Source organism: Leucopleurus acutus (genome assembly GCF_964270905.1).
Source record: "Leucopleurus acutus genome assembly, chromosome: 20".
Classification (NCBI taxonomy): Eukaryota; Metazoa; Chordata; class Mammalia; order Artiodactyla; family Delphinidae; genus Leucopleurus; species Leucopleurus acutus.
In genome coordinates this window covers 54,198,368-54,212,616 of record NC_139162.1, presented here as the reverse complement: position 1 = coordinate 54,212,616, position 14,249 = coordinate 54,198,368, and the positions used below count along the sequence as shown (strand labels likewise).

General features: G+C 48.8%; 1 protein-coding gene and 1 long non-coding RNA gene across 2 annotated transcripts in view; one reads left to right on the top strand and one right to left on the bottom strand.

Moving 5' to 3' along the window:
* LOC309977420 (uncharacterized protein) overlaps nt 1-10,343 on the bottom strand; it is a 281,570-nt gene extending 271,227 nt beyond the window's left edge. Inside the window, exon 1 of the mRNA XM_082863522.1 lies at nt 10,225-10,343. Within this exon, the coding sequence (XP_082719648.1) occupies nt 10,225-10,239 (15 nt within the window). The 5' untranslated portion in view covers nt 10,240-10,343. The remainder of the gene's footprint in view (nt 1-10,224) is intronic.
* Nucleotides 6,647-10,375, top strand: LOC309977456. Its single transcript, XR_014327056.1, has 3 exons — nt 6,647-6,826; nt 7,180-7,269; nt 10,290-10,375. It is a non-coding gene; the product is annotated as an uncharacterized lncRNA (long non-coding RNA).
* The last annotated feature ends 3,874 nt before the right edge of the window (nt 10,376-14,249 follow it).

Genomic DNA, 14,249 nt, shown 5'->3' with positions numbered 1-14,249 from the left:
CATATGTATAAATGTCTGGTATATATTTTTGAACAAGTGAAGTTTGCATCTGATAAGTGGAGTATATGGATCCCCTCTGCATCTGTTTCTATTTCTGTTCTTTTTATCTCTTGGTCCTATTTGTTGTGACATCGTTTTTGTTATTTTAGTTGAGTGCTGGGTATTATATATGCAAAACCGTAGACGCAGACCCAGAGTACGGACAGGCTCTCAGTTTGGTCAGGGAGTGAGTGACTGGAGGCTGGGAGTCCTTGTAAGCCTCAGTCTCAGCTGCCTTCACCCACCTTCCCCCCACCCCAGGGTGGAGCCCTGCAGGGTCTCCGTCTGGAAGTTTCCCAGGGCCCCTCCTCCTTGGCAGGTCCTGAGCACCATGAGGTTTTACTGCAGCTCAGCTGCCCAGCCCGTTTGTGCAGAGTGTTGGGCTCATTTTCTGTGCCTTCCTTTTCTTGGGGAGCTTGGTCCCTAAAGTCCTGGCTGACTTGTCAGGCCTGCACTCGAAGTTTTGTCTTCCCAGCCCCATGGAACTGTCCAGATCTCTGTTAGCCAGGGCTCTCTGCTTGACTTTTTACTGCATTGTCTTCCCAGAGTCAGATGCCCCGAGTGAAGGAGTGGCCCTCTCAGTCTCCCGCTCCCTCACTGGCTTTCCCTTTTGTCTGGAATCTTGGACCCTTCGGTTGCGGATGCCTCAGTACCTCTTTGATGCCTTCAGACGTCCTTTAAAAACATATTTAGCTTTTCTAGTTCTTGGTGGGCTGACCTACAGGCTGCTCACGTATAGAACTGGAAGTGGGGGAAAAACTGGTGTTCCCTCCATCTGAAGCAATACGTAATAGTCATTGTAGATATGTCGATCATTTTTATTTAATATGGGAGAAAGCAGGGACCACTGGTCCCTGCTCAGTCCCCACTATTCCGTGTCTAATCAGAATCCCCAGGTTGCCCATGCTCGGCCACTTGAACTTGGAAAGAGGATGGAGCAAGTGGCCCACTCTGCCCAGAGACAGAGGACCTGCGCTGCGGCTCCTCTCGTGGCCGCTGTGCCTTTTTCCCAGGCCCGCACTGGTCTCCCCTCGTCCCCTTGCCCTGTGCCAGCCCAGGGCAGGCTTCGTGATGACGGGCGGTGGCTGAGGAGGTGGGAGGGGTTACGTGACCTTTATTCTGTGAACTGATCCCATGTGGGTTTTCTCTTTAAGTGCTTAAAAAAATGACTGCTTTTAGTCATCCCTCCAATTTCATTTTAAAGGTGAAAATGATTTTATTCTTGAAGTTGAGTGCAGTGATTTTAGTCTTTTTGAAAGCAACAGTTGAGATTTGAGAAAGACATCTCAGAGAACTCCAGTGTATAAAGCCGAGAAAAGAGAGTGTGTTCAGGTTGAATTGTGGGCGGGACCCCAAACTGTGCCTCTGTGTCTCCCAGAGTCTGCTGATTCCTGAGATGGGTGGATACAGGACTCCAAACACCCGAAGGACTAAGGTCCTAAAATCACAACTTAGTCTGCCTGCGTCAGGAGTGTTGGTTGTCACAGCAGAGGTTTGGGTGGAGCCAGGAGCAGTGTAGCCTGTGCCGGGGGATCAGAGAGCAAGGAGGGGTGAGGGGGGTGGGGGATGATGTGGGGACACAGGAAGGGGTGACACCTGGCGGGGTCTGAGGGGTCGTGGCTGTCGCACTCAGGGCGGGGATGCTCCTGAACATCTACGCGGCACCCACGGCACAGCCGGGGTTGAGAGGCTCTGGTGTGAGGAACCCCCAGCCTGTCTCAAGAACGGCTGAGTTCACAGCAGGGTCCAACCCTCCACTGTGGGTTCATTTCAGTGCCCTTAACAAGGTTGGAGCCAGCACTTCCTGAGCTTGAGTGAGTCAGTTAGGCAGAATTGACCTCAGAATCAGTGAGGTAGAATTAGCTCAGTGACAGCTCACCCAGGGGAGATTCTAGGGATGCCTTTGAGTTTAGGTGGGGCCCTTCCAATAGCCTCACTGGTGTCGTTTTTAGTAGGAGGTGGTGGCAAAACCCCTCTTAGTTCTAGTGCATCTGTTTTCTGAAACAGTTAATACTCTTCAGTAGCTTCGTGTTAATTTGTTAAAAATTTTGTTCGGTTTTTTAAAAATTAACTTGTTTTATCTGTATGGCTGAGTCGGGTCTTAGTTGTGGCACGTGGGATCTTGAGGCATGCGGGCTTTTTCGTTGAGGTGTGCGGGCTTCTCTCTAGCTGCCGCATGCGGGTTTTCTCTTCTCTAGTTGCGGCGTGCGAGTGCAGTAGTTGTGGCGCGCGGGATTAGTTTCCCCACAGCATGTGGGATCTTAGCTCCCGGACCAGGTATCCAACCTGCGCCCCCTGCATCGTCAGGCGGATGTTTACCACGGGACCAGCAGGGAAGTCCCTCTTCGGTGCTACTTTCAAACAGTATCCTTTCCAAGCAGCGTTTGCGCGCTCTTCCCCACACACTCATCCTGTCGTCGTCTTGGAAGTCGTCGTCCCACCGCACCCCTTCTCTGCCCCGTTGATGGCGGCCTGAGCCGAGCCCTTCCGTTTCCATGGAGCCCCTTGTGACTGGGTCGGTTCCGGGCTCCTGGGAGACAGTGGCGGAGGCAGAGCCATGGCGCCATTTCCTCTGGGGATGGCGGTGATGGCGGCGGTCGGGGTGACGGGAGGTGGTGAGGCGCCCGGCAGTGAAGCAGCAGCCACCGCCACGCGCGAGGTGCTGCACCCGTCCCCGAGGGTGGGTGGTGAAGGGGCCACCTGTGGTCGCATTTCCGGCGCCGCGACCGCAGGGCCAAGGCCATGGCGAGGAAGAACTTGGCCTCGGCTCAAGTCACGGAAGCGGGGCGAGCGCCCCCGGCCCCTGGAGCACAGCGAAGAGTGTAGGGAGGTGAGAGCGGCGGGGTTTGTTTTGTCTTGTAAGTATGGCTGCAAGCCCAGGGCGTTGTGGCCTCAGTGGGGAAGGATTGACACCATCTGGTCGGACGCGGCAGCAGGTCCTGCGGGCGCTGCGTGGAGGATGGGTGGGGGCGGGGCAAGAGGGATTGGTGGAAACCACTGGCGGAGGAGTCGCTCGCGTACATGGGCCGAGCTCTTTGGGCAAAAATTTTGAAGCCCAGAGCAATGTATATAATACTTTAAGTGTACATACTGCTTATGTGTATAATGTATGTACCCTAACATCTTCAGGTATTTACCGAGCGCCTGTTCTGTGTCACGCACTGTTCTACTCACTATGTAGGAAGGGTTACGTGGCCCAAGATCTCTTTGTGCAGAGAGAAACAGAAAGACTCCGTGAGTTCCGTTTGAGAAAGTTCAGCGCGTGGATAGAACTGCTGCAGAAGCAGTGGCCGATGCTGGGTGTGTCAGCACGGGAGGACTAGGCGTGGCAGCTTTCCTTGCGTTTCCATGACCCTCTGCCCTCCCCACTCTACTGTTCGCGCTCACACATCCTCGCCTGGCACACCTCCTTTTGGGTGGACTTTGGGCCTTTGAATTCAACACGGGCCCAGACTATCTTTTCCTCACATCTATTGGTCCTCCTGAGGTTGGTACAGTTTTGTACCTGGTCAGGCGGTCAGAAACTGAGGAGACAGCTTTGCCTCACCCTCCTAGTCTCCAGGCCCTGTAGGAGGCACCTTTCCTGTGTCTTGGAGGCCGAGTTTGAGGCCCACTGGTGAAATCTGGACCCTCTTCCATCAGGTTGACTCAAGGAGGGGTTGACCCCAGCGGCCTCTCTGTGTCCCACCCCAGCCATGCTGGGTTCCTCACCCAGGATGTTGTAGCTTCTTTGTAAATATGCTGTTCTCTCAGAGAAGAAGGCCTGTCTTCTGCTGGTTAGCTCTTAGCGCTAGCTACTGCTGAGTAATTCGGTAACTAGCTCTTGGAGAACCAATTTTGCCCTGTGTATACAGATCCTCAAAAGTGCTCATATTCTGACAGGAGCCCTTTTATTTCTGCTAAGGAAATGGTTCTTATCTGGAGGACACTTATGCGTAACAATGTTGACCGTAACAACTTTCAATGTACATTTTTTACTGGTTAGAAAATTATAAGAGCAATACACCACTTAGAAACCACTTTAAAGTATGAGTACCTTGTAGTTCACGTTCCACAGGGATTTAATGTCTCCCACTTTGCCTCCCAGCCTTACCTCCTTTCCCCGTTTTGCCCCCGCTTTGGGAGGGAATGATTTCTGGTGGTCCCATTCTTGTGGCTGAGGCAGTGATTTCTGACCCCTTGGACTCTCTCCTGAGCGGCCATGAGAGTGTGTAAGGCCACTGCGTGCAGAAGGCAGTTTTGACCTTGGCGATTTCCCGGAGGTGCTTTATTTCGTCCCTCACCAAACAAGGCTGTTTAAGGGTTCTTTCTGGTTGTTCCCTAAGCCATGAGGAAGACCTGGCTAAAGTGATCGAGCTCCAGGAAATCTTAGACGAGCAGTCGAGAGCAGAGCCAGGGACTTCACTGGTGGTCCAGTGGGTCGGACTCTGCGTTTGCAGTGCAGGGGGCCGGGTTTGATCCCTGGTCAGGGAACTAGATCCCACATGCATGCCACGACGAAGAGCCCACAAGCGGCTTAATCCAGACTCAATCTTCGGTTTACACACTGGGAAATTCCTCCACCAATGTGTATATAAGCTGATGCCCTTTAAAATACGCTTGTTTCTGCATGTAAATCTGCTTGCTGAGTCCATCTGACAGTTAATGGCTGGTGACACTCCTGAGGCTCCCTGGGTCCTTTGTTGAACAGAAGCAGTGGGGAGGGACTTTCTAACGAACAATGTCCCTGCCCTTCTCTGTACCTGTGAGTCAGCTCTGGTGATGGTGCAGGAGTCCACTAGGAGAGAGCAGTGGGAGGCGACAGCCTACGGAGCCAGGGCACAGGCCACGCCCGTCGTCACTCCTTGGTGCTTTTAAAACACTGACCATAGTTGTTCTTGAAGTCTGTAAGTTTTTGTTTTTCCTATTTTAGGCAAAAAAGCAGTTACAAGAAGTGCAACATAATCAGATACTTAAATCTCTGAATCGTTTAGGAATCTGTAAAGAGGTGAATTGAGCTGGGTTCATAGTCTACAGATGTTTAGCCAGAGTCTACGCCAGTCCACTGCTGTAGTGTGTACAGCACCCCTGGACTTGGACGCTGAATGTTTGCACTTCAGATGCATTCAGAGTCTGGCAGTTGTGTGTGGTTCGGAATGCTGAGTCCTTTCTGGGTTCACGTGAAAGCTGACAGCCTAGGGAGCCAGGGCACAGGCCACTCAACGTCATCGCTCCTTGGTGCTTTTAAAATAATGGCCATACTTGTTCTTTTTATTTTATTATTTTTTTCATACTTGTTCTTGAAGTTTAGAACTTTTCGTTTTTCCTATTTTAGGCAAGGCAGAGAGAAAAAATGAATGGAAAATGTAATAAAATCAGACATTGTTGACAAGCTTCTTTCAGAATCTAACAAGAGGCTTCAGCTTCATCATAAATGGCGGCTCGGGCAGAGAAGGTGCGCTAGCACAGCGTCCCTGAAGGCCCCTTTACAAAGAGAGTGCCACTGGTCATGTCCATGCCGCAGCGAAGATCCCCCGTGCTGCAACTGAGACCTGGCGCAGCCAAATAAATATTTAAAATATATATATATATATATATATATATCTCCACTGTAGCGTTAGGATTTACGTTCAGGAAGGTATCTTGGACTTCCCTGGATCTTGAGAAGGTGCGTTCCCTTCTCGCATGCCGGGGTCAGGGGTGGCGGGGTGCAGGCTGATCTGAGTTATGGTGGTCTGGGGGCGTCTTGGGTGGACCCCCTCTTTCTCTGGAGGGTCTTCCCACGACGGTGCGAGGTGCCTTTGTGTGAGGACTGGACAGTCTTGAGGGTCTGTTTTCTGTTTCTATTTATTTAACTGTTCCAGGATTTTGCAGCAGTTAAGAACTAAACGTATGCAGAGAGCAGCTCCTTGAAACAGAAAAAGAAATCACTGAACTGAAAGCGGAAAGGAGCACCACCAGGGTTAGTGGGGTTCTTACTGGGTTAACATTTGCTTCCGGTCATGATTGGGCTCTGGGTTACTGTCTTTAAACTCAAAAGATTATCCACTCTGCCTGCTTTTAAACACACTTTCGACATCTTCCCACTAAGCGGACTGGGGTTGACCAGTTCAGGGTGCTCATACCTTGCTTGAAATTTATGGTGAGAGTTAATGTAATTTTAGTCCATTTGAGGGGGAGTTTCTCTAACTTGTTTGGCCACACTGCAGCGTGTGGAATCTAGTTCCCAGACCCCCTGCATTGGGAGCGCCAAGTGTTATCCACTGGAGAGCCAGGAAAGGCCCTTAGCTAATGATTCTTAGAAGAGCAGAAAAACCAGAAGGAGACATTGACAGGACAGATGGGGGTGCTTGACATAAACCCCGAGCATGAATGAAAAGGCAAGTCCTTGTCTCCCTCTCTGGTTCTCATCTCACCTGTCCAGTCTGTGCAGGTCTGTTGCCAACACACCGCTTAGACCTCAGCGGCCGTGACAGTCGTGTGAGCCCACAGCGTGCAGAAAGCAGTTTTGATCTTAGCGATTTCCCGGAAGTGCTTTATTTCGTCCCTCAGCAAACAAGGCCGTTTAAGGATTCTTTCCGTTAGAGGTCTTCTGATGGTTCTCACGAGGAAGACCCGGCCGAAGTGCCCGAGCTCCGGGAAATCTCAGACGAGCAGCCGAGAGCAGAGCCAGATGAAGGAGCTGGACGCCCGGCCGCCTTCGGTACTCACGTGACAGAGCGGGAGGAAGGTGTGTGCACGGCCAGAGAAGACCTCATCGTATCTGAGGAAGTGAACACGAAATTGCAACGATATGTTTGTGAGGTGAGTAACATTACATGTGTCAGTGTTGGAACCAGACATAATCGAAGACAAATATGGTGAATTGGCTCCGTGTGCACCTTCTGTGTGGTTCTCAGTGGGTCCTCACACGACCCAGAGAACAGGGCGGGCAACGATCGTCTGCCTTGAGTAACTCAGCCTCCCCTGGATGTCCAGGCCTTACTGCCTCTGGAGCATTTTTGTGTGTTTGTTTGTTGTCTGGTCGGAAAGTTTGCCTTTACACTTTGCTTCACTCTCCCTGCAGATACTCCTCCACCCGTTACAGAAACACCTAACTTGGCCGTGTTGATTTTCTCTCAATATTTCGACCACTCTGCTTCCTCCTAGCTGGTATGTCAGAGATAGATAGATAGAAAACTCATCTCAAGATGCCTTGGGCCTCAGCAAATTGGGAGGACAGGCTGAAAACAATGATAAGCTTCCAAAAAAGTAAGCTTTTTGTTTTAACAGTTTTCAGTTGTTCCTGATTTTTAATTAATGTTTACTGATTAAATGGAATATCCAGCTCTCTCTCTACATTATCTTCTGAAAGCTTAACCCAAAGCCTTTTATTAAACTGCTCTTTCTGGAGGGCTTAGAGCATCTGAACTAGATTCAGACTCACTTTTTCAAGCTGGGGTTAGATGAGGTCTCCCCACCTAAGGCCACTGTCCCCTTCTACATTGGGGCTTTATAGGAACTTGTGGGCCCAGGGAGGTGATTTCACTGCTGCAGCCCCAGGTTCAATCCCTGGTCAGGGAACTAAGATCCCACAAGACGATTGGCTTGGCCAAAGAAAAAAATAAAAGATAGGAGTTGTCTACCGACATATTTTTGGATAACATTTTCCATTACCATTTTCATCCACATTGATTTCAGCATTTTTGAACAACAAGAATTACCTGCACTTAATTTAGTTTAAATTTAATTTAACACATTAAGAAAAAGACTTATCACAATAATAGTTAAAAACTTCCTGGAGAATTAAAAATCATGACAAAAAGGAATATAGAAAAAAAGATACTGTTATGAAGCAAGAATATTTCACCAAACAAACATCATAATCAGAAGAAAACACTGGATGCATTCCTTCTGAAGTTGCAGTGAAGGCTGCTGGCCAGGGCTCCTGCCTTTCACCACTGTACAGTATGCCCACAGAGAGTGTGTCAGAGAGCTGGAACTATTAACAATCACAAATCTACAGCCATGGAAAGGCCAAGAGTGACAGGGTGGAAAAAGACATTCCATCCTAAAGAGACCCAAGGTGACTACACAGTGTCAGACCATATAAAGACAAAAGCTGATACAAGAGATGGACAATATATACTGTTAAAAGGATCAGTTCACCAAGAAGATATACATCTAACAATACAACCTACTAAGCTCTTATCTTTAATAAAAAAATTGAAAAGAATTATAACTAGAGAGGTTCAAGCAGTAATCAGAAATCTCAAACAAGGAAAAAGCCAAAGCCAGATCACTTCTGCATAATTCTACCAAACCTTTACAGAAGAATTACCTCTAATCCTGAATTTTAAAAAAAAACTTCCGAAGAGCTGTAGAGGGAACGCTGGCAAACTCATTCTATGGAGCCCGCATGATTCGATACCAAGCCCAGAGAAAGACACACGAAGCAAAGTACAACCAATATCCCTGATGAATACTGAAGCAAAAATCCTCAACAAAATAGTACCAAACCAAATTCAACAACACATTAAAATCACTTTACATCATGACCAAGTGGACTTCATTACTATAAAAAAAATCGATTAATGTGATACACCACATTAACAGAATAAAGGAAAAAACACGTGATCGTCTCAATTTTCAACTATGTTTCAAGATATAAAAACTCTGGGAATTCCCTGGCGGTCCAGTGGGTAGGACTCGGCACTTTCACTGCCGTGGCCCAGGTTCAGTCGCTGGTCAGGGAACTAAGATCCCACCACAAGGCCAAAAAGAAAAAAAGAGAGATATAAACACTCCGTTAGAAAGCTTACCTTCTCAGATCAGGAAGAAGGCAAGGATACACACTCTCTGCACTACTGTCCAGCAAAGTACAGAAAGCCAGAGAAATTAGACAAGAAAAAGAAAGTTACCCAAGTTGAAAAAAGTAAAATTATCTTTTTTCGTAGATAATAACTTTTATATGTAAAAACAGTAAAGATTCCACAAGGAAACTGCTACATCAAAAAACAACTCTAGGGCTTCCCTGGTGGCACAGTGGTTGAGGATCCGCCTGCCAATGCAGGGGACATGGGTTCAAGCCCTGGTCTGGGAAGATCCCACATGCCGCAGAGCAAGTAAGCCCGTGTGCCACAACTACTGAAGCCTGCGCGCCCTAGTGCCTATGCTCTGCAACAAGAGAAGCCACCACAATGAGAAGCCCGTGCACTGCAACAGAGTAGCCCCTGCTCGCCGCAACTAGAGAAAGCCTGCGTGCAGCAATGAAGACTCAGTGCAACCAAAAATAAATAAAATTTTAAAAAACCTCTAGAAAAGTTTCAGGATACCAAAAGTCCATGCGCAAAACATATCACGAAATAATCAATATGGTGTGGTACTGGCATAAACACAGATATGTAACGTAACAGAACAGAACGCTCAGAATTAATTTTGCATATACGTAAAATGCATTTTCAAGGGTACCAAGACCACGCAATAGAAAAAGGACAGTCTCAGTAACAAACGGTGCTGGGAAACCCGGTATCTACCAGCAAAAGTGTAAAGCTGGAACCTTACCTGCATCAGAATGAGAAACTTCTATGTGTCAGAGGAGGCAACCAACAGTGAAAAGTAACCTCCAAGGACCGCAGATGATGAAAATGGGTTAAGAATCTCCACGTGTCAGAGATTTAGGTTGACTTCAAAGTTTAAAATCAATGATAGAATGAAACACCCTCTATCACAGATGTATCTCTGACCTTTCCATTCCATTCCCAATCCGATTTTTAAATCAGTGACACACCCATTTCGCTTCTAATGCAGCATGAGAAGTCAGAAGGTATTTGCTGTAATTAGTCTGTTTCCTACAATTTACCAGGCGTAAGTGCATATTAATACCTGACTTGCATGTGCAGCTTCTTTATCCTGGTTTTCAGAGGGCAGACAGTGCATCCAGATGGGGCCCCTCAACAATCCCTGCTGCCCAGTAGCACCGACACCCCATCTCCAGTCCATGGGTGTGAAGCCCTGCCCAGGACTAGGCCCAGTGGAGCCTCTTCACAAGTCCCAGGTCATGGGGAGACGGGATCTAAGTGGAGGTGACAGGCCCTGAGGGAAGGACCCGGGTGACTGTGACTGTACTGGTGTCAGGCAGGATACTTCAGAGTCAGACAAGATCAGCGAGTCCAAAGAAGGGCATTTCTGGAAAGACAGAAAAATCAACTGAGAATATGACTTTACCTGAGAAAGAGCCATTCCAGACTCCTTTTCTTTCCTCTCTCTCCTCTTCTGGGCTTCTTCCTCAGACAAGAGTCTTTAGAGGTCGATCCTGAAAGTGGAAAACAAGCTGTTTAATGCTTAGAATCAACACACCCCCTTCCTGAGTCACCACCACACACACAGGGAAGCCCTCAGCATGGGGAACAGACGGTCCTCTGCTGCCCACTGTCCCAGGAGGGGCTCAGGACAGTAACTCCCACATACAGACCAACAAGTAAGTTCCTACACTTTTTTTTTGTTCAGTGCATGACAGATCTTTGAAGATCAAATAGTGTAGCTTATCCCTTTTTTAACTGAAGTATATATATATTGAATATATATTTTATTCATTTGTTTATTTATTTATTTATGGCTGCATTGGGGGTCTTCGTTGCAGTGCGTGGGCTTCTCATTGCGGTGGCTTCTCTTGTTGCGGAGCACGGGGGCTCTAGAGCGCAGGCTCAGTAGTTGGGGCGCACAGGCCTAGCTGCTCCGGAGCATGTGGGATCTTCCCAGACCAGGGCTCGAATCCGTGTCCCCTGCATTGGCAGGCAGATTCTTAACCACTGCACCACCAGGGAAGTCCCTATATTTTCTTCTTCAGATAATTTTCCATTATAGGTTATTATAAGATACTGAATATAGTTCCCTGTGCTATACAGTAGATCCTTGTTGTTTAATTATTCTATATGTAGTACTGTGTATTTGTAAATCCCAAACTCCTATTTATCTCTCCTCCTCCTTCCACCTTTGGGAACCATAAGTTTGTTTTCAATGTCTGTGAGTCTAGTTCTGCTTTGTCAGTAAATTCATTTGTACCATTTTTTTAGATTCCACGTGTAAGTGATATCATATGTGTCTACCTGTGTCTGATTTACTCCACTTAGTACTGTAACCAAAATGCAAGTCCGTGTGCTAGACACACAGTGAGGCCAAACGATACCAAAATGTTGGAGTTTGGAACAGAAAGGCTTGCTGCAGGGCCATGCAAGGAGATGGGTGGCTCATGCCTTAAAACCCCAAACTCCCTGAAAGCTTCCAGCAAAGCCCTCTCATAGGAACGGTGAGGGAGGGGTGTGGTTACAGACCTCTTTGTGGCAGATCCTTTGTACTTGAGGTCAAGTCGTAGTCAGGTAAAGATGTTCCTGTAAACCTCCACCAAACAAATGTTACTCTCTGTCCTGACAAGAAAGGGGAAGGTGCCAAGACACAACTTTCACCCTCTGAGGTCCAGGCCTGGCTAACAGAAAGGGGTCCCTGCAGGGGGGCCAGTTACCCTGCCCTGGAGCACTCGTCCAGAACCAGGTTTGGGTCCTCCCACCAGTGCCCAGGCCTGGCTTGAAGAAGCAGATCTCAGTTGGCAGCTCCCTCAGGGCCAGGTCCCCGTGCAGACTGCCGCGGCCATTAGGGCAGCCTAATGGATCCCCGCAAGAGACACCCCGTTCCCTCGGCCTCCCAGCTCACCTGCTGGCCCAAGGAGAAGGGGAGGGGAGAAGGCCTGGATCCCTCTCTTACTTCACCCTCTGCCTGACGACTGCCACTCCGCGGACATTTGGCTGAATGGGTCCATTACATGTCACTCACTGACAGCTGGTCGCTTGAGGGAAGGGCTCACTGTGGCGCCGACCAATGGCTGAACGGGAGCTCCAAGGCCACTGCAACCATCCCTTCAGTGGTCTCCTGGTAACCGCTGCCTGGTAACGGGGGTGGGGGGAACAGCGTGCGCCAAGGGCCCTGTGCTAAGGGCTGCGCACTGCTGGGCTCTATTACAGTGTGATCATCTCCGGGTCTCCACCTGCACTACTCTGCATTTCCATTTCATTCTGCTTATCGGTCTCCCTATTGCTTTCTATGTCTGTCTTTTTGTTCCCCTCGAGCCTCCTGCTGTTTCTCCCCTCCTATTTTCTCACTCCTGTCCTGCCCCACTCTGCAACTTGTGCCCCTATTGATGCTCTTTCTCCCCGACCTTTCTGATGACCCTACATCTCTATGTATTTCTGCCTTTTCTTCCCCCATCTCTTCTCTCTCTCTGTCCCTGTTATTCTCCCTGCCCACTCTCCGGCGCCCCCTGGTGGCTGTGCTTCCTTCCTGCTCTCTCTCTTCCTCTGCTCTCCTCGTTTCTCCTCCTCTTTTCCTCTCCCAGCATCAAGTTGCTCTGTAGGACATGGGTTCAGCTCTTTTATCCCCTCCCCCGACTCTCCATGGGAAATGCCTCACCACGGTTGACGATGCTGTTACCACTGATCAAGGGCTCCTCTCGTATTTTGCCTTAATCCCTTCACCTTCATCTCCCTGGAGATCCCAATTTTCTATACACTCTATTTTTCTCATCTGCTACTTGCACTGCTTTTTCTCTTTCATTCTTACCATCTCTTTGCAAGACACTCACCCATCCTCTACACTGCCCTCTGGCCTTCCCACTCTTCTTTTCCCCTCAGTTTTCTATTGCTCTCTCAGTCCCTCTCTGTGTCTTCTGATCCCCCCTGCTCACACAGTCAGAGGATGTGGGATGGAGTAAGATGCCTGCTTCCTGGGAAAACAGTGATGAAATAAAAACTCACAGTTTAAGGCAAGACAGGACAAATTTGAATTTAAATTAAATTCCTTCTCCTTCATCAGTAATGACTCAGCACTCACCCTGTGTATCTAGACATCTTCAGTGAACTTTATGTACCATAACAATATCATTTACCTTAAAGATAACATTGGTGCAGAACAGACTGTTCCACAGACCTGGGGAGGTACTGGGCCGCACCTAACAGAAGCTCTTTTAAGTACTTACTTAGGACCGTATTAACGTTACTGTACTACTTGTGTTCTGCCTGTTTTACAGGACTGTTCCTTGCATTACCACGTGTGTGACTGAGCCTCCGGTAAAAATGATGACTAGGCGACTTGAAACAAGTGACCAAATCTATAGTCTTATAAGACCAATGATTTTAGTAGTGTAACTCTACATATGGGAAGCAGCAACGAGAGAGAACCATTTCCTGGACCACAACAGACTGGTGGGACACCACGCAGAGGCCTTTGGCTACTGTTGCATTAGGGGCAGGGCGCGTGCGGGGCGTCGCCGGTGCAGTCAGTGTGGCAGTGGCCCTGTGGGCCAGTCTCCTCGGGCCGCAGTCCAGCTCCCATTTGCCCACTCGCCCCCTTTGCCGGCGCAGTCACCAAGCCTGCAACAACCAACCACGCAGCACCCCTCCTCTGTATAAAAGGAGCCCGAAATCTGACTGGGGGAAGATGGCTCGTGGAGACACTGGTCCGCCATCTTCTTCTCTGAGTAAAAAGCCGCTCTGCCTTGCCCCAGCAACTCGCCTCTCAGTTTACTGGCCTGTCGTGCAGCAAGCAGAACGACCTTGGACTCTATCAATTTTGGCGAAGCCGGCCAGGAGCCTTGCTGCTTGTGGTCAGCCCCGGTTGGGGAATTTTTGGGTAAGGCCCTAGCAGCTGCTGGGACCACCTGTCCTGAGGATCTTCCCTTTAAAATTCCCTGAAGCGGCACCAGATGCCCCAGCACTTGGCAGTGGGAGCTCCGTACAGATGGAATCGACGGGCTCCAGACAGTAGGTGTGTCTGATGTGTACAACTGGGAACACACCACCCTCTCAATTTCGGCTTTTCCTGTAAGGGAACAGCCAAGTTGTTTTGCATTTGCCTGGGGTGCCCTGTTGCAGAGGGGAATTTTTGTTGCAACTCTGTGAACCAGTTTGTTTGCTTTTGTTTGCATTCATTCACGATGGGATTTGTACCTTTTGTGTTTTGTTGCTCTTGAACTCATAAATATATCTGCCCCTAAGGAAAGCCCTTTGGGGCGTATCTTAAATGAATGGGCAAAGTATAGTTATGGGCCTGTGACTAAAAAGAGATGATACTCTATTGTACAGTGTGTGGCCCCGGTATATGTTAGGATCAGGAGAGCAACGTGCCCTGCTCACTTATACAATCTTGCGGTTAGAATTGAGCAGGTGAAAATGATGAGATGCCATATGCAGAAGCATTTACGC